Below are 22,295 nucleotides of genomic sequence, written 5' to 3' on the forward strand. Positions count from 1 at the left end.
AAGTCCTGCGTGTTTGGCATGTCAGGACTGGGCTGGGACTTTGGGTAGCTGGCTGTGCCAGGAACCCAGTGAGAGTGCATGTTCCCCACCCAGGACCTGGGGTTTCAGCTACAGTTAGGGCTGAGTGAGCGCAAGCAGCAGAAGGCTGGTATCTATGCCAGGGAGCTGATGGAGCACAGTGGCTAAGAAACGGAGCTGTGCATCTGGAAATTCCTGGTTCTACTTTTGTCTGGGCCAGGGTGTCACGGTGGCCTTAGACAAGCCTCTCTGTCTCAGCCTCCGTTCCCCCACCCGCAGTCTGCAATATGGGGAATAATAATACTGGTCTATCTTGCACGGTTGTTGTAAGGATTGCCACTAGACAACAGACTGCCTTGCTGGCAGGTCTGAGGCCTCTGTCACCATCTGCTTCTTCGCCCCAAGAAGGGAGGGTTTACGTTGCACAAAATCAGGTAGCGAGCACAGTATGCGCACCGGCATCTTTCACCCAGACAGCATGTGTGACCTTTCCTGGTCCTCTGGAGAATTTGCACACTACTCTTATTATTGCGTATCTATACAGTGCTTTCAAGGGCTTCACGTGCCCGGTCACATTCATAGTTAAAACAGCCATGCAAAGTAGGTCAGTATTTTTGGCAGGTGGGCAGTTGAATCTGAGAGACTGTAGCTTGGCAGGGCCATGGGTCCTTTGTGGCTGAAATCTGAAGCGGGGATTTCCCATCTCCCAGTTCCCGTATTTGAGGGTCGTGGGAAAATTGGCTACAGCGGGGTGGAGGAAGTTCCGTTTGTACCTCAGCCTGTGCTGAGTGGGTGAGCATGCACTAGCTGGCTACGTTAACTGCAGCCACAAACATGTGTCTGCTGCTGTTTCATAGTCCTAAGCAGAGCCTTCTCCTTAGGGTTGATGAGACCAAGAGAAGGTTTTCTGAACTCCACGCACATCTTGCACGTAATGGAAATGTCACAGCCATCTGGCGCTGAAGTGAAGGGAGCTGTGCCCTGTGAAACGCGCCTGTCACAAACGGTTAATTACTCTGACTCTATGGGGAAAACCAGTGGGTCTGAGCCAAGGTTCTCTTTCTATCAGAAGGCTTGACGCTGCTTCTTCTCAAGGGACTTGTTGCTGGCTGGAAGCATTGACATAGTTGCCTGGGGCTTTGGCACTCTCTCTACTTGCCAAAAATCCTGATGCATGGTATTTTATTTTTGCTAAACAGCTGCAGAGTTGTCTTCTTGCTGGAATGGCAAGCAATTTCCTGCAAGAGCGGAGAAGAAAACGCCTACTAAGCCATTAATTACCTGTAGTATTAGCCTAATGGCTGTGCAGCTTGATGAGGCGTGAGAGAAGTGTGGATCTGGTTTTTTTCCAGCAACTATATTTGAAAGACAGGGACTGGAGAATGGAACGGGGGTACTCAGGACAGTGTTCCCCAGTGTGGTGTCTTCCAGATGTGTTGGAGAACAAGTCCCATCATCCCCAATCCACCTGTCCATGCTGACTGGAGATGATGGGAGTTACCATCCTCCTCCTCCTTAGTCTGTCTCTGAAAAGCACCATGAGGCCTCTTCAGGAAGGAACGAAGGAACCATATCTCATGCCTTCGCTCACTTTGCCCTCACATACCCAGCATTAGGGGGTGCTTGTAGTTAAACCGTGTTAGATAGCCTTCTCTGCCAATGTGTATAAAAGCACCAGTAAAGTTGATTTGAACTTCTTTTAAACTGGCCCTAGCCTGCACTTATTGTCTCCAATATTAAATGCTGTGTTGCCACGCTTTCTCTGTATAAAGCAACTCTGCTGTAAGTCACACTAGACTTTCCAACAGAAATACCTCTCCTAAGACATAGTTACTGGCAACAAGAGTTTTAATCTACGATATGCTGGTATATATTGTATTTTGGGCCCTACCTCTTTTGGCTTCTGCCCTGCCCATCACTGGAAGATCCCCCCCCCAAAGGAGCTTCTCCAAAATGGAATTTGGTCCTCACCCTAAAAGAGGTTCAACACCCCTGAATTAAAGGCTATTGCCACATCTCATGGTAGTGAATTGCATGATTAAATTACAGATTGCGTGATAAAACAATTGCTTTTTGGAGGGGAAGAAAATGAAATTGTGGCTTGGACTGCAGTGGAATACTTGCCACACAAACCAGAGAAGCCTTAGGTGCTCTTGGAGGAGGGGAAAGAAATGCGCAGCCCTCGTGCGATGTGTTAGATCTATACGAGAGCGGGCTGTCCTTCCCTTTTCCTTACCAGCTCTTGCAACTAATCCCGGCGCACAGCCGAGTTTCCCAAGTGTTGAAATATGCTAATTCAGCTGGTAGCAGCCTGCAAAAACATATATGCCAGTATTGGAACGACAGGCATTCCGGGGAAGATAGTCAGGTGGCTCTCCTCTAGCTGGAACCTCTCCCAAGCCAGGGGGGAATCTCTTGCTAGGGCAGCCAAGGCCTCCTGTGAAGTGGTACAAGGAGAGTAGGCAAGCCAAAAGGCCACTTCCTTAGTGTGTGAGTGATCGGGCACATCCAGGAGAGTCTCTGTGTTTCCCGCGTTGCAGCAAAACCTGCCAAGGTGTCTCATGGCACCTTTAAAGACTAACAAGATTTATGTTCGCGGGAGCCGGCTGCAGCCCACTCCATCTGAGGCAGTCTGCAAAAGTCGTTGCCTAGTTGCAGATGGCCGCTGTAAGCAAAGGCACGGGGTTTAATGCACACTTGCAGCTGCGCACCGCACAGCTGGAACGCCGGCGTTGACAAAGCACACATTTCTAGCCCAGATAGTTGCCAAGGTAAGCGACGCAGAAGTGAATGCCGTGATCAGGAGCGAGGCTTCAAGTGGCGAGGCGAAGAGCTCTTTGCCTTTCTCCACGGCTGTAATCACAATTGCCAGCCGTGAGCCCGGTTCATCCTCTCCTGGCGCTTTGGCATTATAGAACCGAGTACTTAACACTTGCATTATTTTGTATAAATTGAGTGGTATTATGTTGGCTGGTAGAATATGGGTTTCTGGGTTTTTTTTTTAAACATGGCGGTAAACCAAGGTCAGGTCTCTAGCTGAAGCAGGCTTGTGTGCATTTTGCAGTTGCATTTGAACATGTGTGAGCAGTACCTGATTAAATCTCAGAGGTGTGTGTTTGAGACAGACAGACGGGCAGGGTGTGGAGGGAGACAACTGAGACTATGAAACTATAAAGTTGCCTTAGAGATTTATTTTATTACACTTACATCCCGCCTTTTTATTTATTTATTTATTTATTTATTACATTTTTATACCGCCCAATAGCCGAAGCTCTCTGGGCGGTTCACAAAAATTAAAACCACAGTAAAACACCCAACAGTTTAAAACAGTTTTCCTCCAAGGAACCCAAGGCGGCGTAATCCTTCTCCTCCTCTCTATTTTATCCTCACAACAACAACCCTGTGAGGTGGGTTGGGCTGAGAGTCTGCGACTAGCCCATAGTCACCCAGTGGGTTTCCATGGCTGAGAGGGGACTAGAACCCGGATCTTCCGACTCCCAGTCCAACCCTTTAGCCGCTACACCACACTGGGATCTCCAACATGTGGCCTGTGGACACTTTTCTTGGCACCCAGCTGGGGTGTTGAAGAGGAACAGGTGCCCCCGCAGCGCTATCTTTAGGTTCAAAAGAGTGGTTTTGTGTGTTGGAGCTCAGGCCCCACCTGTGCCTTGTACCTAGGTTCTTGGGCAACTTATACTTTTAGGAGGTTTTTTAGTCTCATCTGTTTGCCTTCTGAGAAAGTAGTGGTTTGTCACCTGTTATACGCACCATAGCAGCCATTGTATGAATGAGCAAACCCTCTCTATGGCAGCCATTTTGTGAGAGTGCCCATGACACTCTCTCCCATTGACCCCAAAGCGTTAGAGACCCTTGCCTTAGAGTGAGTTAGACCATTGGCTCAGCTTGCCCGATGTTGTATACTCTGGCTAGCAGCAGTTCTCAGTCTGATTGATCTTAGTTTAACTGGAGCTGATGGGGATGGAACTCAGGACCTTTCCATGCAGGGCAGGTGCCCTACCACTGAGCTCCGGTCCCTTCCCTATAGGACATATGGGGAAGGACGCTCCTTTGGGTACATCATCTTCAGAGGCCCTCCACTGAGACCCACAAATACACACCCCTTCTGAAGTTAAGTGGATGGTGACCAGAAAAGGCTCATCTTCATTTGCAGCACCCTTTGACGTGGAGGCACCCAATCTCTTCCTGGTGCCAGCCAAAGACCTTGATCTTTGCTTTCCTCTTGTTAGCAAGGAATGGGCTCCATTTCCTGTTTTCTGCCCAGATACTGCATCTGCATTTTAGAGCTGTCTAGGGCAGGGAATGACATCCAGAAGGTGGCCCAGGGTTTTCATGCAAAGAAGTCTTCTGTTCTCCCCCTGGGCCATGGCTTTGCGTCTCAGAGATTTTGTAGTGAGGCTGGGAGCAAGAGATTGCAGAGTAGCCAGGCAGCCTAACGTGCTTGAAATTATTTAATGGCATTAATATTCATAACATTAATTTAATTATCTGCAACTTAAAAATATGTGCCAGGTCCTCATGAATCAACCTAAGTACCTCGATATGCAAGAGAAGATGTACTACTTCCTCAGCAATGGGCCAGAATGCCACCTGCAGTCTTCCCCCACCCCATATCTTATCGATAAAAGAATTAGAGACTTAATATTACTATTGCTTTGTTTTTGGTTTTTAATGAAACCTGACAATTTAAGGGTGGAATCTCCCTATGACCAGCGCCCCACAATAGCTCTAGGGCGTACCATCTTTTCCGAGCGATTTGCAAGTGTATAATGCCGTGTTTGTGTGGTTTAAGAACTAGCTGCATAGATTTGTCTGTGTGCTGTGCAGCTTCGTTTAAACCTGGCCATCCTCTGTATAAACCTCAAGAGCTCTTGAGACAGGTGAGGCTGCTCCCTGCAATTAAATTCTAAATTGCTCTGGGTTGCTCGAAACATATTTCTGCTGATCGGTGTAATTTTGAGATATACTGTTTCTCTCTCTCTCTCTCTCTAATGCATTGTGGTGTTTGTTTGATTTTTCTTTCTTTCTTTTTCTAGTATCCACGGCTGAGCCAGGAGTCGGCGTCCCCGTTTGTCTTTATCTGTTCCAACGCTCAGGAGATGGTTGTTAAGTTTCCCATCAAAGGCAGACACAAAATCTGTAAGTTGTCATTCTTTCCTCTGAGTTAGAGGTGTGTGTGTGTGGCAAAGTCCCTCTGGTGGGCCCCCTTCCTACATCAATGGGCTCCTTCAGGCTTTCCTGTCCATGGCAGGCAACTTGCAGCTAACCATTTCAATTTCCCACGATGCCCTGGGGCGAAGTGTCATTGGGGGCATTTGGGGAAATTGAAATAGGGGCTCCCCAGCCACCCAGTGTGCAGGAAGCTAGGGCACTCATCAGTAGTGGGTTGCAATAGGGCACCGGCAACATCTCTGTTGTTATTTCCTTGGTGGGCTCTGGCCTTGCTTGTGCCCTGTTCGTGCCTTTGCCCTGACGCCTTATCCATGCCCGCCCGTTGCTGTCGTTGCCAAGAGTGTTTTCATGCCAATGCCTCTTTAGCATTTCTTTCCTCCTTAGTTTCCCATCTCACCAATAGACAGTGCTTGCCTCGGGGCACATGGCTTCCCTGGGGTCCCTTGCGAGTGTTGCAGGAATAGCAAGCCCCTTCTGATGCAATCAGGTAAATGTAGCCCTGGTCTAAATACGTTAGAATGGGGAGGAAATGATTGACTTTCTTAACACATACCTTGGATCAAGGAGGACGTTGGGGGAAATGGCATAGAGATACCTTCTTTCTTCGCATTTCTTCACCTCGCCTCAAACCTTTGCTTGGCTTGAGAAGAGAACGTAGAATTGGTGCTGCAGGGAATGTTCATGGAGGAATATTTCGTTTCTGTGCTGAGTGCAGCCTATAGGTGTGGGTTTTTAGCCATCCCAGGATTTGGGAAGGCAAGAAACCTCTATCTCTGAACTCTGTTTGGCGACCAAGGCATGTCCACAATCAAGGATGCCATGCCAATTTCCTTCCTTCGGTGTGATCTCCTCTTCCCTGATTGTAGTAGTTAGCACTAATAAAATTGTAGTAATAATTACAATCCCCTTATTACAGCCTTGCTCAGTCTGTGTTGGATTACAATTCCCATAACCCCCCCCCCCAGACAGCTGCTGCCTGGAAGATAATGGGACTTCCAAGCCAGCACATCTGGGGGGCACCAGGATGCGAGGGCTGCTCTAAAACCCCAGCGATACATTATGAGCTCATGTGTAAGGGACTAGAATCACTTTATACATTATGATTTCCTATAGCAGCCTTCCGCAACCTGGTGCCCTGCGGCTGTGTTGAACTACAACTTCCATGATCCCCCAACCAGGTTGGCCACAGGCTGGATGGTGACAATGGGAGCTGTAGTCCAACACAACCAGAGGGCAACAGCTTGGGGAGGACTTTGCCCCTATGGGGTATCATTCCTGTCTAGCAGCGCAGTGTCTGTACTGCAACGTTTGCTTACATCTGTTTTTCTGGAATCTCATAAGCCAAACCCGATTTTCCTTTATGTGGACATGTGTGAAATGGATGTTTACGGCACTCATCACCCGTGATAGCATACCTGTATATCTAGGCATAGTTTTCGTATACAAAAATCAGATCTGTAGGACATTTTTTAAACTATTTGGTGGTCTTCCGTGACCTGTATTCAAACAGTAACCTGTTCAGATGTATTGCTTTCAATCCGATTAAACTATTATGGGACTGCCAATGAACCTCTCCTCCTGCTCTCAAGTGTCCAGTTTTGAGGCAGATCCTGGTTTGTAAGCAGCACTTAAACCACAGTTTCCCAGTTCACATGTCAGAGGAAAGAGTCGTTTAGCTAGCCACCATATATTCCTGGCAGATGGGCAATTGAGGGAATGGGAGGGGCGAGAATGACATAGGTGGGCAGTATTGGTCCAAGATCTTTGTGTCTAAACCAGGCCAGTAAATCCCCAGCATAAGCTCTCTGCCTTTCAGGGGACCCTAGAGTTCCCATTAATGTTAGAGACAGATTTGAATCACTGTTGATTTCATATCTCAAAAGGAGTGTGGCTGTGGCTTCTTTGTCCCCGGTGTGTTTTGGTGCTGCTTTGTCCCCGGTGTGTTTTGGTGCTGCGCACACAAATGAACATAACTAGTTTGTAAGGTGCTGCCAGAATCGCCAATTAAGTTACATATTACAGGCTGACCTTTTCCCATTCCCTCTAACAGCAGAACCTCCCCTCACCTTCACTTTTTGGAGGATGTTCATTTAACATTGAGACTAAGGAAGAGTTGTGTGGATGTCAAAAGCTAGCTCATGATTTTTAGTTGATCCTAAGAAAGGTGTTCATTGCAAGCAGTTTTGGATGACACAGATTTTCTAGACCCATTTCAAACTGGCTTGAGAGGAGGATACGGAGTTGAGACCGCCATGGTCGCCTTAGCGGATGATCTACGCCTGAGTATTGACAGGGGGAGTGTGTCCCTGCTGGTACTCTTGGACCTCTCAGCGGCTTTTCATACCATCGACCGTGGTATCCTTCTGGATCGCCTGAGGGGATTGGGAATTGGAGGCACTGTCCTTCGGTGGTTCCAGTCCTACCTCTCGGGCAGGTTCCAGATGGTGATGCTTGGGGATAGCTGCTCCTCAAAAAAGGAGCTGCTGTGCGGTGTACCGCAAGGTGCCATTCTTTCCCCAATGCTATTTAATATTTACATGAAACCGCTGGGAGAGATCATTCGGAGGCATGGGGCGGGGTGCTATCAGTATGCTGATGACACCCAAATATATTTCTCTATGCCTACGATAACAGCATCAGCTAAGGATAGTGTGTCTCCTCTGAATGAATGCTCGGAGGCGGTAATGGGCTGGATGAGGAAAAACAAACTGAAGCTGAATCCAGGCAAAACAGAGGTGCTCGCTGTCAAAGGCCACAACCTAGGTTTGGAGGTGTGTCGGCCGGTTCTGGATGGGGCTACACTCCCCCTGAAAGACTGTGATCGCAACTTGGGGGTGCTTCTGGATCCGTCGCTCCAAATGACAGCCCAGATAGATGCGATGACCAGGAGTGCCTACTATCAGCTTCGGCTGATACGCCAGCTGCACCCCTTCCTAGAGTCAGAAGACCTAAAGACAGTAGTGCGCGCACTGGTAACTTCGAGGCTTGACTTCTGTAATGCACTCTACATGGGGCTACCTCTGTGCCTAGTCCGGAAACTTCAATTAGACCAAAATATTGAAGGCTGGTCACTGGTACACCTAGGGGTGACCACATTACACCAGTTTTAAAATCTCTTCACTGGCTGCCAATTAGTTTCCGGGCAAAGTACAAAGTGTTGGTTATTACCTTTAAAGCCCTAAATGGTTTGGGTCCAGGCTACCTGCGGGATCGCCTTCTCCCGTTCAATCCGCCCCGCACACTCAGGTCCTCTGGGAAGAATCCACTTCAGCTAGCAAAAACTAGATTAACAACTGTTACCCAGAGAACCTTCTCTTCTGCTGCTCCCAGACTGTGGAATGGCCTGCCGGAGGAGATTCGTCAACTTGACAATCTTTTAGAATTTAAAAAAGCAATATAGACTGATCTATTCCGGCAGGCCTATCCAGTGAAATTTTAGAATGTTTTCAGGATGTTTTAATCATGTATGGTGTGTTTTAATTCATTTTAATGTGTATTTTATCTCGTTTTTATACTGTTTGTTTTACACTTTGAATTGTTTTAGTTTTTGTGAACTGCCCAGGGAACTTCGGCTATTGGGCGGTATAAAAATGCAAATAATAATAATAATAATAATAATAATGGTTCCATTTAGATCTCCCCCTAATACACCAATATGGCTGCCCGCATTTCTCTCCCCACCCCACCACTCCATATTAGTGTAATCCTGGACAATGCAACATAAAATCATTCCTGTTCTCCCCTGATTGGTAAAATGCATTTATATCCCTGTAATGCTTGGTTTTTTCTCCCTGTACGTCCTTGGTAATAATCACATGCTCATGCAGTATTTGCAGTAGAAACATAGATTAATGTGTCTTTATGTGGGTTGGTTTTCCGGCACAAGCCATGGCATTGTCTCCCGAAGGAGTGGGCCTCTTGCTTTTGGAACAGATTTGGCTGGGGATGCACCTGGCAAAGAGGCTTACCTCAATGCATATGAATTGGGTTGGGAGAGCTCTCTCTGTTTGTTGGGGGATTTACTTTGAGATCAGCTTCCTCCAGGCTACTGGATCAACTAATGGAACTGCTCACACAACACACTGCGTGGTTTGGTGTGGTTTCTTGTTGAACCACGGGTTGTTTGTTGAACCGTGGGTTAATGTGTTGTCTGAACCCAGGATATTTTCCACAGGGTGGCTGCCCATGGATGTTGTGTGCTGATGCTCATTGACCCGACCTGTCTTTTCCTCCTTGCAGGATTTAGGGCTATTATTATTATTATTATTATTATTATTATTATTATTATTATTATTATGGTTTTGCATCTCTGGAGCAGAATGTGCATTTCTGCTGCCAGTATACAACCCCCCTCCCAAGTATGTCACAGCGTGTCCTTTCCAAAGTGACAGCTTCCAGTCTGTTAGGGATCACCCTAACAGACTGGAAGAAGCTCACCCGTGCCAAAGGCTGCTGGAATGTGTCGCTTTCCCCGCTCTCCTTTTGGCATATTCCCTCTGCAACGGTGGGGAGCTAGTTGCTGTCCCATAGCAAGTCAGCTTGCGGGAGTTGAGGATGGGGCTGGTCATTTCAGGCCATCAAGAGGTTGTTAGTGACAAGAGTACGGGGACTGAGAATCCTCCAGCTTTTAATCACAGCAATGCGCCGTCACCATGTTTTAACTCAAGCCGAGCCTTAGGAGAAAAGAGTTCACTTCCACTCAAATATTATCTCAACATCCTAATTTCCATTAGCCTGGCTTGCACATAATGCTTAACCCATGGTTTATTTACCCCATGGTTCGTTGCCCTATGATTCACACGTAATGGCGGCAAATTGTTGTTTAATTTGTATTTTTCTAAATTGAATTGATGTTCTGCTGGTACAATCATTCTGAAACTTTTTCCCACCATACAATAAGAGTAATACAATACATATATACATCAATCAATGAATTAAGTAAGATTTATGATGATGATGATGATGATGATTACTAATTTATTATTACACCTATTCATGTTAAAATACAAAGACACAAATATCAAGACAAAGGCCACAATTTGTTCAGTTTAGCTAATACAGTCAATCACTATGGTTTAATTATGGGGTTTTAATCACAAGCGAAACAACCCAGAGTTCACAACCCAACGACGAACCTTGGGTTCTCTACCTGATAGTTAGGTTAACTGGGTTGTTTAACCCATAATTAACCTATACAGCTCAGGACCGCAATACCTGACAGAACGCCTCTCCCAACAGAACAACCCAGCAGTTAATCCATAGCTTGTTGTTGTGTTAACTGCTGGGGTGTACAATCCGCAATGTACACCCCAGGCCATGGTGCACAATCTGTGAAGGAGCTGCTCATGGGTTTTGCTGTGAAGGGGAAGAGGCGGACATGCTGCAGGCAAGCACATGCGTGTCCACCCGACAACCCTTAGGTTTTTAAACTGATGGGTGGTTGTTACATGTGAACAGCCCCATAGTTAACCCATAATTCTGAGTTCACTCATAATGACAACCCACGATTCAACAACCCATGCTCACATACACCATGGTTTAGCGTTATATGGGAAGGCAATCAAACTGTGGCTTGTTTTCTCAATTTGGGGGTTGTTTCCCTCCTCCTTTGCCCACTCCCTCCCTATATCCCAAACGCCTTTGTGGTGCTTCAGTACTGGCATGTAGCGGGACTGGGTTGTTGTTTTTTAACCGCTCTTGCCCGCCACCTCTGTAGCCCAGCAAAGCAACCTGTGGTTTGCGATTTGCACATAATGACAACCCACAGTTCACACCCCAACAACAAACCATGGGTTCTCCATCTGAGTTGTTCATGGTTAACACATGTTCACACATCACAACAACCCAGGATTCAACAACCTATACCATGGGTTAGTGTTATGTGCAAACCAAACCATTCATGAGTCCGTTCCCTGGATCGTTCCTGCAATGTTAACATTACCTTACTGCGGGATTCTTTGCAAGTCCAGCCTTAATGGACTTAACGTTTCCTTTTTTCCACACTGTATGTGATCTTTCAGCTCCAATCCAAATGGAATAAGCGAGGAATAGCTCGAGAGCTGCAAATCGTCTCTCACGCAGCTCCCATTTATTTCAACTGGGTTTGCTAAAGCTGCACCCCTTGTTCCCCGCACCCCATTCTTGCAATTGCCCCCTTTAACCAGAGAGATTTGGAAGCATCTTATGTTATGTTCCCGGCTCTGCTGCTCTTTCTTCTAAAAGGTACATTTCTCCCTATCTGAGACTGTGAGTGAACATGTCACAAGGGAGTGCATTTGAGGAAAGCAACAGCGAGGCCTGTGGCAAAATGCATTACAAATGTGATTTCATGTATCTGAGTAACGAGTGGTGTTCAAGAATTGGTCGCAAAAGAAAAGCAGGGTATGGGGGTAAGGACTACGGAAAACCAGACGCTGGGAAGAACTCTTGTGAAATGTTGATTAAAAGAAATAACTCCGGCGTATCACTTGCAGTGGTAACCACTGTCAAGACAGCGTACATATTGGAAAAGGGCTTTTCATTTGAGTAAACAATCAAACTCTGGCATGGCAGCAGCTTGTATCCTAAGGCAGCCAACCTCTGCACACTAACTAGAGAGTATGTTCCATTAACTGGAACTTACTTCTGAGTAGACATGTTTAGACAGGAAACAGCCCTACAACTGTCAGCATTTCCCAGCCAGCCATGCTGTAGGACTTTTTCCCCCAACTAAACATGCGTAGAATTGGGCCCTTAGTTGCTTTTCTATTCGTACAGGCGGGGGTGATATCTGCCAACCCCCTTTCTAACTAACTGCAGCCTCCTGCATTATATCCCACATCACTCTCAAGGGTCCCTCAACCCTCAGAATCAGATTTTCAGGGGACACAGGGATACATATACAAAAATCCTGAATGCTGAAGGTATCTGGCTATATTACGTTTAGTCTGTGCTATGCCCCAGAACGGCTACTAGGATATTTCTTTGAATTTTGCTTTGACATATAGGGTGGTGTGATCCATCGATTCCTGCTTCCCACTGCCTGAGATGCACAGCACGGTTCTTTCATTCTGAGATATTTATTGAACATTTTCACCTGCCTTGAAGGGTTTAAATTGGGGTTTACCAGGCTTTTCTACATCCAGAATATTGATCTTTGGGACCTAGTTAGAAGTTTGGGATTGTCTACTGTAGGGGAGGGGTGGAAATTGTGGTTCTGAACAAATCTACCAAAGGAAAGGCATTCTCCCAACACCCCTTGCACCACTTCCCCCCCCCCCCTGAATCTGGGTGGATTTTTGCTTTCAGTGTAAATGTTTTTTAACTTATTTAAAATTATTTTTGGGCTGCTTTTTAAGGTAGAACCTTCTCAAGAACAAGAATTCTGAGCTTTACCTAAATTCCTCATTTCCCAGAAACCAAATGGATGAGATTAAAAGAAACATCTCTTCCCCAGGAACCTGTGTGGTGTAGTGGCCAAAGTGTCGGACTGGGAGCCAGGAGATCCGGGTTCTAGTCCCCACTCGGCCATGGAAACCCACTGGGTGACTTTGGGCCATTTACAGACTCTCAGGCCAACCTACCTCACAGGGTGGTTGTTGTAAGGATAAAATGGAGAGGAGGAGGATTATGTATACTGCCTCGGGTTTCTTGAGAGGAAAAAAAGGTGGGATATAAATGTAATAATAATAAAATAAACCGAAGGCAGAGATGGAAGTCTGAGCGATAAAACACACAGCAGTTCTTTTGAACCTAAATAAAGCTGGCAGCACTTCACTTTGCAGCATGCCAGCCTCCCACAATCATCATCATCTTAAATAAAATACAAATAAGGAGGGGCCAGGCAGTGAACCTTGCAGGCATCAAGAGAAGGGTCTGTGGGCACGTTGATGTCCACAGGCACTACATTGGAGATTCCAGTGTTAAGGGTTCAACCAATGAGACGCTGGGCTTATGAAAAACAGCTGCATTTGGGGCAAGACGGAAGCAGCAGTTTATGCCGGAGTAGCAGCAGTTTATGCCGGAGTAGCCGTGGTCAAACATGGTGACATGGTAAAAAGCCCCATGTGCTCCCATCCACTCTCAAAATCTTCATTTCCCTTCTGAGGGTCTTCCACTTCATTCCAAGCCTGTCCTTGATTTGGGCATCCCTGCCGGTTTGAGGTTGGAAAGTGTCAACCATCTGCTCTTTGGGGTCAGACTTAAATCTCGAAAGAAAGAGGTATTCAGATGCACGTAGATTGGAGGATGGATTCAGATGTTCACTTTCCTTGCCTATGCTGTTCCTTTTCCTCTGTACGCATGAAGACGAAAGTTCTTGTTTACATAAATTGTGATAGTAATGTCATCAGATAGCAGACATGCACCAAAATCTACCTTCTCGGAGACACATGACTTTTGATACCGATGAAGTTGGATGAGTGTGTCCATGTGTGGTAGAGCCAGAAGCGTCTGCGGGAAGGGCCATGGCTCAGTGTTAGAGCACAAGGTTTCTGGGCAAAAGATCTCAGGTTCAGTGGCCAACATGTCCAGCAGGCAAAGACACACACCTGAAAGCCTGGAGAACCACTGTTACTCAGTGTAGGCTTAACAAAAGGCAAGCTGGTGGCCTCCAGATGTTTTGGGCTACAACTTGCAGAATTCCTGACCATTGGCCATGCTGGCTGGGACTTATCATAGAATCATAGACTCATAGAATAGTAGAGTTGGAAGGGGCATCTAAGGCCATTGAGTCCAACCCCCTGCTCAATGCCGGAATCCACTATAAAGCATCCTTGACAGATGGTTATCCAGCTGCCTCTTGAAGGCCTCTAGTGTGGGAGAGCCCGCAACCTCCCTAGGTAACTGGTTCCATTGTCGTACTGCTCTAACAGTCAGGAAGTTTTTCCTGATGTACAGCCAGAATCTGGCTTCCTGTCACTTCATCCAGTTATTCTGTGTCCTGCACTCTGGGTGGATCAAGAAGAGATCCTGGCCCTCCTCTGTGTGACAACCTTTTAAGCATTTGAGGAGTGCTATCATGTCTCCTCTCAGTCTTCTCTTCTCCAGGATAAACAGGCCCAGTTCGTTCAGTCTCTCCTCATAGGGCTTTGTTTCCAGACCCCTGATCATCCTGGTTGCCCTCCTCTGAACACGCTCCAGCTTGTCTGCATCCTTCTTGAATTGTGGAGCCCAGAACTGGACGCAATACTCTAGATGAGGCCTAACCAGGGCCGAATAGAGAGGAACCAGTACCTTGCACAATTTGGAAGCTAAACTTCTATTAATGCAGCCCAAAATAGCATTTGCCTTTCTTGCAGCCATTTTGCACTGTTGGCTCATATTCAGCTTGTGATCTACAACAATTTCAAGATCCTTCTCGTTTTTAGTATTGCTGAGCCAAGTATCCCCCATCTTGTAACTGTGCCTTTGGTTTCTATTGTAGTCCAAAACATCCAGAGGACAACAGAGTGCTTCTGAGCTAGATGAACCAGTGGTCTGACTCTGTGTAAAGCATTTTACTTTGTCCCTAAGTCACCCTCACATTCCTAGGGTCTGGTTTGGGGGGAGCCATTTGCACAGGGGAAGCGCGTGGAAGGGATGTGGACTGGTTTTGCTGTGCTGCTTCCTGCCCTCATTTGGCTCCATTCTATGCGGACTCCCTCTGCGTCCCATCTTCAGTTGTGCAGAGCTCTGAGCAATGTGAGCGATCAGCTTGGCTTGTGCAATAGCGTGCACATCTCTTGGGGGGGGGGGGGAAGAGGACGCAGCTAATGAGTTACTGCTGGTTATGGATGAGCCTGCCTCAAGTCAGCCGGTGCCCTGGCAGTGCAGAGATCAATGAGAGGAGACTCCTCCTGACAAATGGCTCTGTCTAGAGCAATGGACTTTGGGCCAAGGGCAGCCGATTAAAGGGTATAAATAGCATCAAAAGGAGGGGGCCGGGCACGTTCCTGGGCTGTTGAAGCAAAGGATAAGGCTTGGTGCAAAGGGCAGGGACTGACTGAGAGATGTCGGTGGGTCCCCACTCCAGCCCGTCCTATCCACACTCACCCTCCCTAGTAGAACGGATAACTCAGCCAGAAAGGGAGAGCTGCCCAGATGGCACGGTGGGTCCATCTTAGCATCCGCTAATGCCCTGCCAAGCGCTAGGGAATAGAAGTGCTGTCCTGCTAGCATTGCGGAGAGGAAGATCTCATGCTATTCTAGCCAGAAGCCTCGTGGCGACCACCGCCAGGGAAGGTGGCTTTCATGCAAGTGGCTTGCCACAGAAGGAAGGAAGGAGAGGAAGTTGGCCAACCTTCTGGACGGGACTGCAGGCCCACGGGACCTGACACGAGTGCACTTCCGGGCTGCGGACGTTGACCGTGCTAACACGGGACCTTGCTAACATGTGTGCCTTTTGTCCCAAAGACAGTCATGCCTGTTTCCTGGATGCTCTGCTGCCCTCTCTCTCTCTCTCTCTCTCTCTCTCTCTCTCTCTGCTTGCAGCCCTCGTTAAAATGTCTGCTTTTGGGGGGCTGTGCTGGCCGCCCCTTTCGTGCCCCCCCCTTTCCAAGCCCGCCTTTCACAATGGCTGCCCATTGTCTCTCAGTCTGAGACTCAATGTACAGGCCAGCTTACTTTCCTCTTGGCAGCGGTGCCAGCCGTGGCTGTTGGTCTTCAGTCCCCCCCCCTCCAATTTTCTTTTCTCTCCCCCCACCCCGCACAAAGCTTCATGGCTCTCTGTGTCACTGCAGCAACAACACGTTTTTGGAAATGCCTGGTTCCTGAAGCAGGAAAATCGAATGTGACAGCAGCACACTGACAGAGGGAGACCTTGCTGCCTGCAGCTGATTTACATTGCAAATAACCTTTAAAAATAAGTACTCCCGAGACTCCTCCCACCACCACCACCACCTCCTCCCTCAATTTTTCCTTCTTTTTTTGTTTTTACAGGGAAGCTGGAGTCAAAGATTCATCAGGGGGCAAAGAAGGGGTTAATGAGGCAGAAAGCCGCGTGAGCTGCCGGGCACAAACACCCACCGCCACCCACCACTCCTAGCGGACGGATGGATCTCTGCCAGGCCCCTGTGACTTCGGGAATGGAGGCCCTGGAGATGCCAAGGGGAGAGCAGAAGGCGCTGTGGAAATGGCAGCCCCTGATAAAGACTAGAGGGGGTGGGGGGGCGAGGAGGGAATGGTTGTTGAGTTGCATAAATATTATAATCAAAGAGAGAGGAAAAGCGAGGTGCTGAGTCGTCTCTGAGCAAGGGGCCGTGTCGGGAAGCTCTCAGAGGGTGGAGTGATGCGCTGTAATCTCTCCCTGCTTGACTGGCCACAGGTTGACTAGCCTTTCATTCTCAGAGCCTCCCGTCTCTCAGAATGAAAGCGGTGACCAGAGCTGAGCAACGAAGCAGCATCCTCCACTTGCTTTGCGCTCTCCCTCTGGGCAGTTACGTGGAATCTCCCACCATTCCGTTTCATGGGACGGCCCCTAGTTCTAACCTCATGGTGGTGGGGGGGGGGACACGTCGCCCTAGCCACATTCTCCACACCACGCGTCATTTTAAAGACCTCCATCCTGTCTCCCCTGACTCTATGCCACCCCAGCTGTTGTAACTTTCCTCCATAGGGGAGTTGCCCCCTGCTCAAGACCCCTCGTCCGTAGGTGCCTCGCCCTGTGCTGTGAATCTTGGCTTTCAGCTGCTGAGCAGGTGTGGGCCGCAGCCGAGAGTGCCTGGGAATCCCCAGCGCTGGAGCCTGTGTTGTGCGCTGCTGACACCAGCAGAAACGTGCGGTCCTTTGTGCCAGCGTTGGCCCAGTGCCCCGCTCCGAAGGTGCTGCTACCAGAGGCGCTGCCGTTGAGAAGGGGCGGGAAGGGGCTCAGAACACAGGCGGGAGACATGATCGAGCATCTCCTTCGAGCAAAGATGAGGCAAGCCACGTGGGAGGTAATTGGCTTGAAGATCTATATGGATTATTTCCTGCTGCTGCTTTCTTTTTTTAAAAAAAAGTCTCGTTTGGTAGCTTCATTTCCATGTTGAATGATTCAAGCCTTGGGCAACGCTGTGCAAAAAGCTGCTGTTTAGGTCTGTCTGGGTGTGCATACCAGCGGGAGGCAACCTTTTGCAGGTTGAGAGTTGCCTTCCTCGGAGGAATAGCGCGTACTGGCACGGGGCAAAGGCCAGGTAAAAGGTTGGGGGCGGGGGGGCGAAAGCCAAAAGTGAGCAGGATGACTCAACGTTGGGATTCCAACACTGGGAGAGCTGTGGATTTTCCGCCCCTGAAACCTTAACGGGGATCTGGATTTTTCCTTTCCTTCTGCTCCAAACTTGCCTCCGTCTCTCTCTCTGTGCTATCGCAGCACAGCTATATAGATCCTTCAAAACAGCTAGGCTGAAAAATCTTCACTTGAAAGCAAAAGAAAGTACATAAAAAGTAAGGGAAGCAAAACAACAGGGGAATCCGTGTCTGATCTTTCCTCCTGGCTTTGACAGAAATATTGCTTTGACAGAAAGTCAATGCAAGAAGCAGCCGACGCGGCTGGCCCGGGGGCTTGTCTGTGAGAGAGGACCAAGCTCAGCCCTGTTCATCAGGGGACGTCTGTGTGATCTTTCTCTGAGGATGGTGCAGTCTTTGGAACTGGCTTTTTCTGGGGTTGACTGGTGGGGATACATATACCACTACTTACTTTGGAGGAGGAGGAAACCTATTAAAACGTGGACTTTTTTCCGTCAAAGATACGATGAATTAAGGTCACAGGTTTTCTAATAAAAATGTGCAGGTTGTGTTTTCTCAAACGATTTTAATCTCTCTTTAGCCCCGGGGTGGGGGAAAGTGTGGCTTTCCAGACAGGGGAGGCTAGTGACTCCAGTGTCAGTGGAGTGTTAAATCTGTGCCAGGTTTTCGTCAGAACCAGTTAGAACTCAAAAGGAGCTATCCAGCAGTCAATTCATTGCCCCACTGACATTGGGGTCACCAGTCTCCACTGTCTCCTGATGTTGTTTGTCATGTCTCACCTCGAAGAAGAGTCCTCTGAGGAAGAGAGAGAGAGACAGCTCATTGTGCCGCAGCCTGAAGCACAGGGAGGGGTGGAGGCCCCGGCCGACAGCGTTCCAGAGGTTTCTCAAGTGCAGCAGGCAGAAGAATAGCCTGGCACATCTGGCTGCATGCCGGAGATGCCTGGGTTGCAGGAGGTGGAGCTGGACGTAATTCAGCCGGTGCAGCGGAGAAGAAGTAAACGGCAGGGACAACGAAAGAAGAAAAGCCAATCACAGCAGGAAAGAGCACTTAGGTACCACACACGGCCTTCATGACCCAGCTGTGCTAATTAACAGCTGGCTATAAATCAGACCAGGCCCAGGCATACTTTACTGAAGGCAAACTGTCCGTTTCCTTGGCTTCCTGACCTTGCTTCATCAAGACTTGGCTTCCTAGACCCTTGGCAACGTTTCTGATACCACTTTTCTGGACAATCCCTGATTGGCTCCGACGCTTGGCTCCACGACCTCTTGGCAACAGACTACGGACTGACCTGACTACACGTCTGCTTTTTGATACGTTACTGGAAATTCGCTGTGAGGACCTGGGCTGCTTGCTGTGCAAACCCTGCTTTGGGCACAGAGCATCCGTAAACAGGACATTGTTGGGCTGTGCCTCCTGTCATCCCTCCCTATTGGCTATGCTGGCTAAGTGGCAGTCCGGGAACATGTTTAGGGTGGATTCCTGCATTGAGCAGGGGGTTGGACTCGATGGCCTTGTAGGCCCCTTCCAACTCTGCTATTCTATGATTCTATGATCTGGAGAGCCACATGTTCCCCACTCATCCTTTAGCTTATTCTGGGTAGCCTCTCGTTTACTTGACACTGCGTGGGTGGTTCACGTGTGACACCAGACTGTGTTTTGGCATTGCACCAGAAAGCTTTAGGATTGCTTACTTCTTTCCCCCTCTCTCCCTCCAACGTAAACCCTCCATTGTTGGGTCACAGCTTGCCATTACAGCCAAACCAGCCAACATTTTTTTTTTTTTAATTGTACTCCAGGGATCAAACTAAGTTTGCTTCCAAACAGAGGGCTCCCAACATTACCCATCAAAAAGCCTGTGCAGCTCTTCACTCTTTTCCTCATTAACATTTTTTTTTCTGGTAAGAAAAATGATGGAAGAAATGATGGGAAAACATGGGCGGGGTTACAAATGAAAGGGGATGACTGGGTTCGCATGGCACGCTAACCTACAGTGGTTAAGTGTGGGTTGTGGAACCGTGGGCTCAGGGCATTTTCTTCGGGGTGGCATGTTAACCATGCAGCATAACGTTTTTCTTGAACAAGCCATCCTGAGAACTCATGGTTTGTTGTTGGGTTGTTTAGGGTGGTTAACAAGCCCCCCTGCAGAAAATGTACTGGATTCAAACAACACACTAAACTATGGTTCAACAAACACGGCACAGTTCAACAACCACCCACACTCAACCATTGAATGTAGGTTAGCGTGTCGTGTGAGCATCCCCAGCGCGATTGCACAATCAAAACCTCATCTGGAAGCACCCATAGAGTCCCATTTCCAGTTTGTGACAACGAGAACAAACCATAGTTTGCCAGTTCAGATGTGATGGCAAAATAGTTTTGTTTCAAACACCTAAGAGGGTGGCAGGTTGAGGAAAGCTGCTCTAGCTCCTGTAAAATTGGGAGTTAAATCATTAGTACTTGGTGCTTAACCCTGGAGAGGTCATCAAATCATCAGCTCTCTGCCTCGTCTTTGGGAAAGAAGGACTACGTTGGATAGAAACAAGGTAAGAAAACTGTCACTGAGAAGCAAATTATACTGCAGCACAACTAGCAGGTGCCTAGCGTGGAAATTAAACCTTATATACAGGCAAATAGCACACTTATTTATTTATGGCATTTTTATCCTGCCTTTCAGCCAAAAAGACTTCCAGAGGCAGCTTACGACGATAAGTGTGAAATTCCCTGTTCCCAGGCTTACAATCTAAAAGACATGACACACAAGGAAAGGGGATTGGTAGGGAGAAGGAAAAAAGCCTTGTTCAGGCACTTGATTCTTAGTTACAAAGTTCAGCAGCTCACGGTGATGGATCTAAACACACTGGATTGCTGCTGCTGCTTCCTCTGAAGAGCTCTCAGAGCTTTATCCAGGCATGATGGAGGGTGCCTAACTGTTTCTTCCCTTCCCTTGATGTTTCCGTCCAAGGCTTAGGCCTCTCACAAGATCTCCATTGCCCTCAGGTAAAGAGTCTGGCTATAGCATCCAATGGAGTTAACAGGTTTATTTAGAATGATTAAGGCAAAATACTTGCTTATTTGGCTGAAACTGATAAGTCAATGAGGTGGTGTAGTTCATAGTGTCAGGCTGTGAGTAGGGAGATCTGGGTTTAAATCCCTACTTAGCCTGGGACGTCACAGCAAGCGTGTTTGCACATCACTATGGCAATTTCTGAATTGTTTAACAACCCAGGAATTGCATGGACCAGCAGGGCGTGCACTCGTCATTTCCACTTTTAATTAATCCAGGAATGCTCCACCCCCGGGTTTTTTCATGATGCGCAAACCTGAAAATTCTTAGTTGCTTAAAGTTAAATGTTAAAAGTTTTCTCTATGTCTGAAATTTGAACAAGGTACTTAAAGTTCCTCAATTTTGGTTTAACATGATAGTGTTTATAAAGCTATTGTACCTTGTTTCTTTTTTAGTTCGAATATTAATGCACTAAAAAAAGATATGATTTTAAAGAAAAATATATGTAAAAAATACAAGCAATGATAAAGTACAACCCACTCACCTCAGATTTAGAAAAGACATAATAAAGCATAAGTACCTTATTTGGTTTAGAGGTTAGGTGAGAGATTAATAATCAGAAATAATTCAGCCCTATGAAGAAAGGCTGAAAAAATGGGCATGATCAGCCTGGAGAAGAGAAGATTGAGGGGAGACATGATAGCACTCTTCAAATACTTAAACGGTTGTCACACAGAGGAGGGCCAGGATCTCTTCTCGAACCTCCCAGGATGCAGGACACAGAATAACGGGCTCAAGTTACAGGAAGTCAGATTCCAGCTGGACACCAGGAAATACTTCCTGACTGTTAGAGCAGTATGACAATGGAACCAGCTACCTAGAGAGGTTGTGGGCTCTCCCACACTAGAAGCATTCAAGAGGCAGCTGGACAACCCTCTGTCAGGGATGCTTTAGGGTGGATTTCTGCACTGAGCAGGGGGTTGGACTCGATGGCCTTATAGGCCCCTTCCAACTCTACTATTCTATGATTCTAAGCTTAGGTTAATCATTGTTCCCTTTTATTATTTAATCCATTGGAAGGGAGTGTTGCTAACTAAATGCAAAAGGCAGAGCAGTTTTCATAGTATTAGACTACATCTGATGTAAACAGTTATTAACCTACATGCTGATTGCAGCACAAATTATTATTGCCACTCTTTGGAAAGGTGGAAACCCTCCCACAAAGAATCAATGATGCATAACAAATCTGGGATGTTGTCCAAATTGGGAGGGGGGATGCATCAGGTGAGGACAGCTTGCGGTTGCCAGAAAAATAATGTGTTTCTAGCAATATGGATTTCCCAACTATCACATATATTTATTTATTATTTATTTATTTATTTATTACATTTTTATACCACCCAATAGCCGAAGCTCTCTGGGCGGTTCACAAATATATAAAATGTACCAGGAGATGCACAGCCAAAGCAGTATAGAACCTTATTCCTATAGTAATCTGTTATTAGAGCCTAAAGGGCTGGTCTAGGTAATGAAATGGAAAGAAATGATAAAGCTGGAAGACTCTTCTATAATTATTGTTTTAATGTGATTCCTGTGCTCATTTTTTAAAGTGGTAATTTTTGTATCATTACAACATTTGGTCATTTTTTAAAAAAACACAACACATTTGAAGCTGTACTGCTGTACAACAGAGTCCTATGGCAACTTAAAGACAGTAAGATTTATTATGGTGTGCTGTAAGCTTTTGTAGACAGCCAGGGTCCACTTCATCAGATGGAGGCATGATAAAGGTAGAAATACTTCAATGCTTTTCAACAGCACAATCCTATGCATGTTTACTGCATGTTTATGTTTACTGATACATAAACATCCTTGTGATCCTTGGAGCTTACTCTAA

The 22,295-nt window shown here is 47.1% G+C and overlaps 1 protein-coding gene across 1 annotated transcript in view; it reads left to right on the forward strand.

The window, feature by feature from the left end:
- The window catches only part of TRIP4 (thyroid hormone receptor interactor 4), a 49,538-nt gene extending 33,166 nt beyond the window's left edge, over positions 1-16,372 (forward strand). The window contains exons 12-13 of the mRNA XM_063142770.1: positions 5,073-5,175; positions 16,105-16,372. Of these exons, the coding sequence (XP_062998840.1) occupies positions 5,073-5,175; positions 16,105-16,169 (168 nt within the window). The 3' untranslated portion in view covers positions 16,170-16,372. The remainder of the gene's footprint in view (positions 1-5,072; positions 5,176-16,104) is intronic.
- Positions 16,373-22,295: the final 5,923 nt, after the last annotated feature.

The sequence above is a fragment of the Elgaria multicarinata genome, chromosome 16 (assembly GCF_023053635.1).
Source record: "Elgaria multicarinata webbii isolate HBS135686 ecotype San Diego chromosome 16, rElgMul1.1.pri, whole genome shotgun sequence".
Classification (NCBI taxonomy): domain Eukaryota; kingdom Metazoa; phylum Chordata; class Lepidosauria; order Squamata; family Anguidae; genus Elgaria; species Elgaria multicarinata.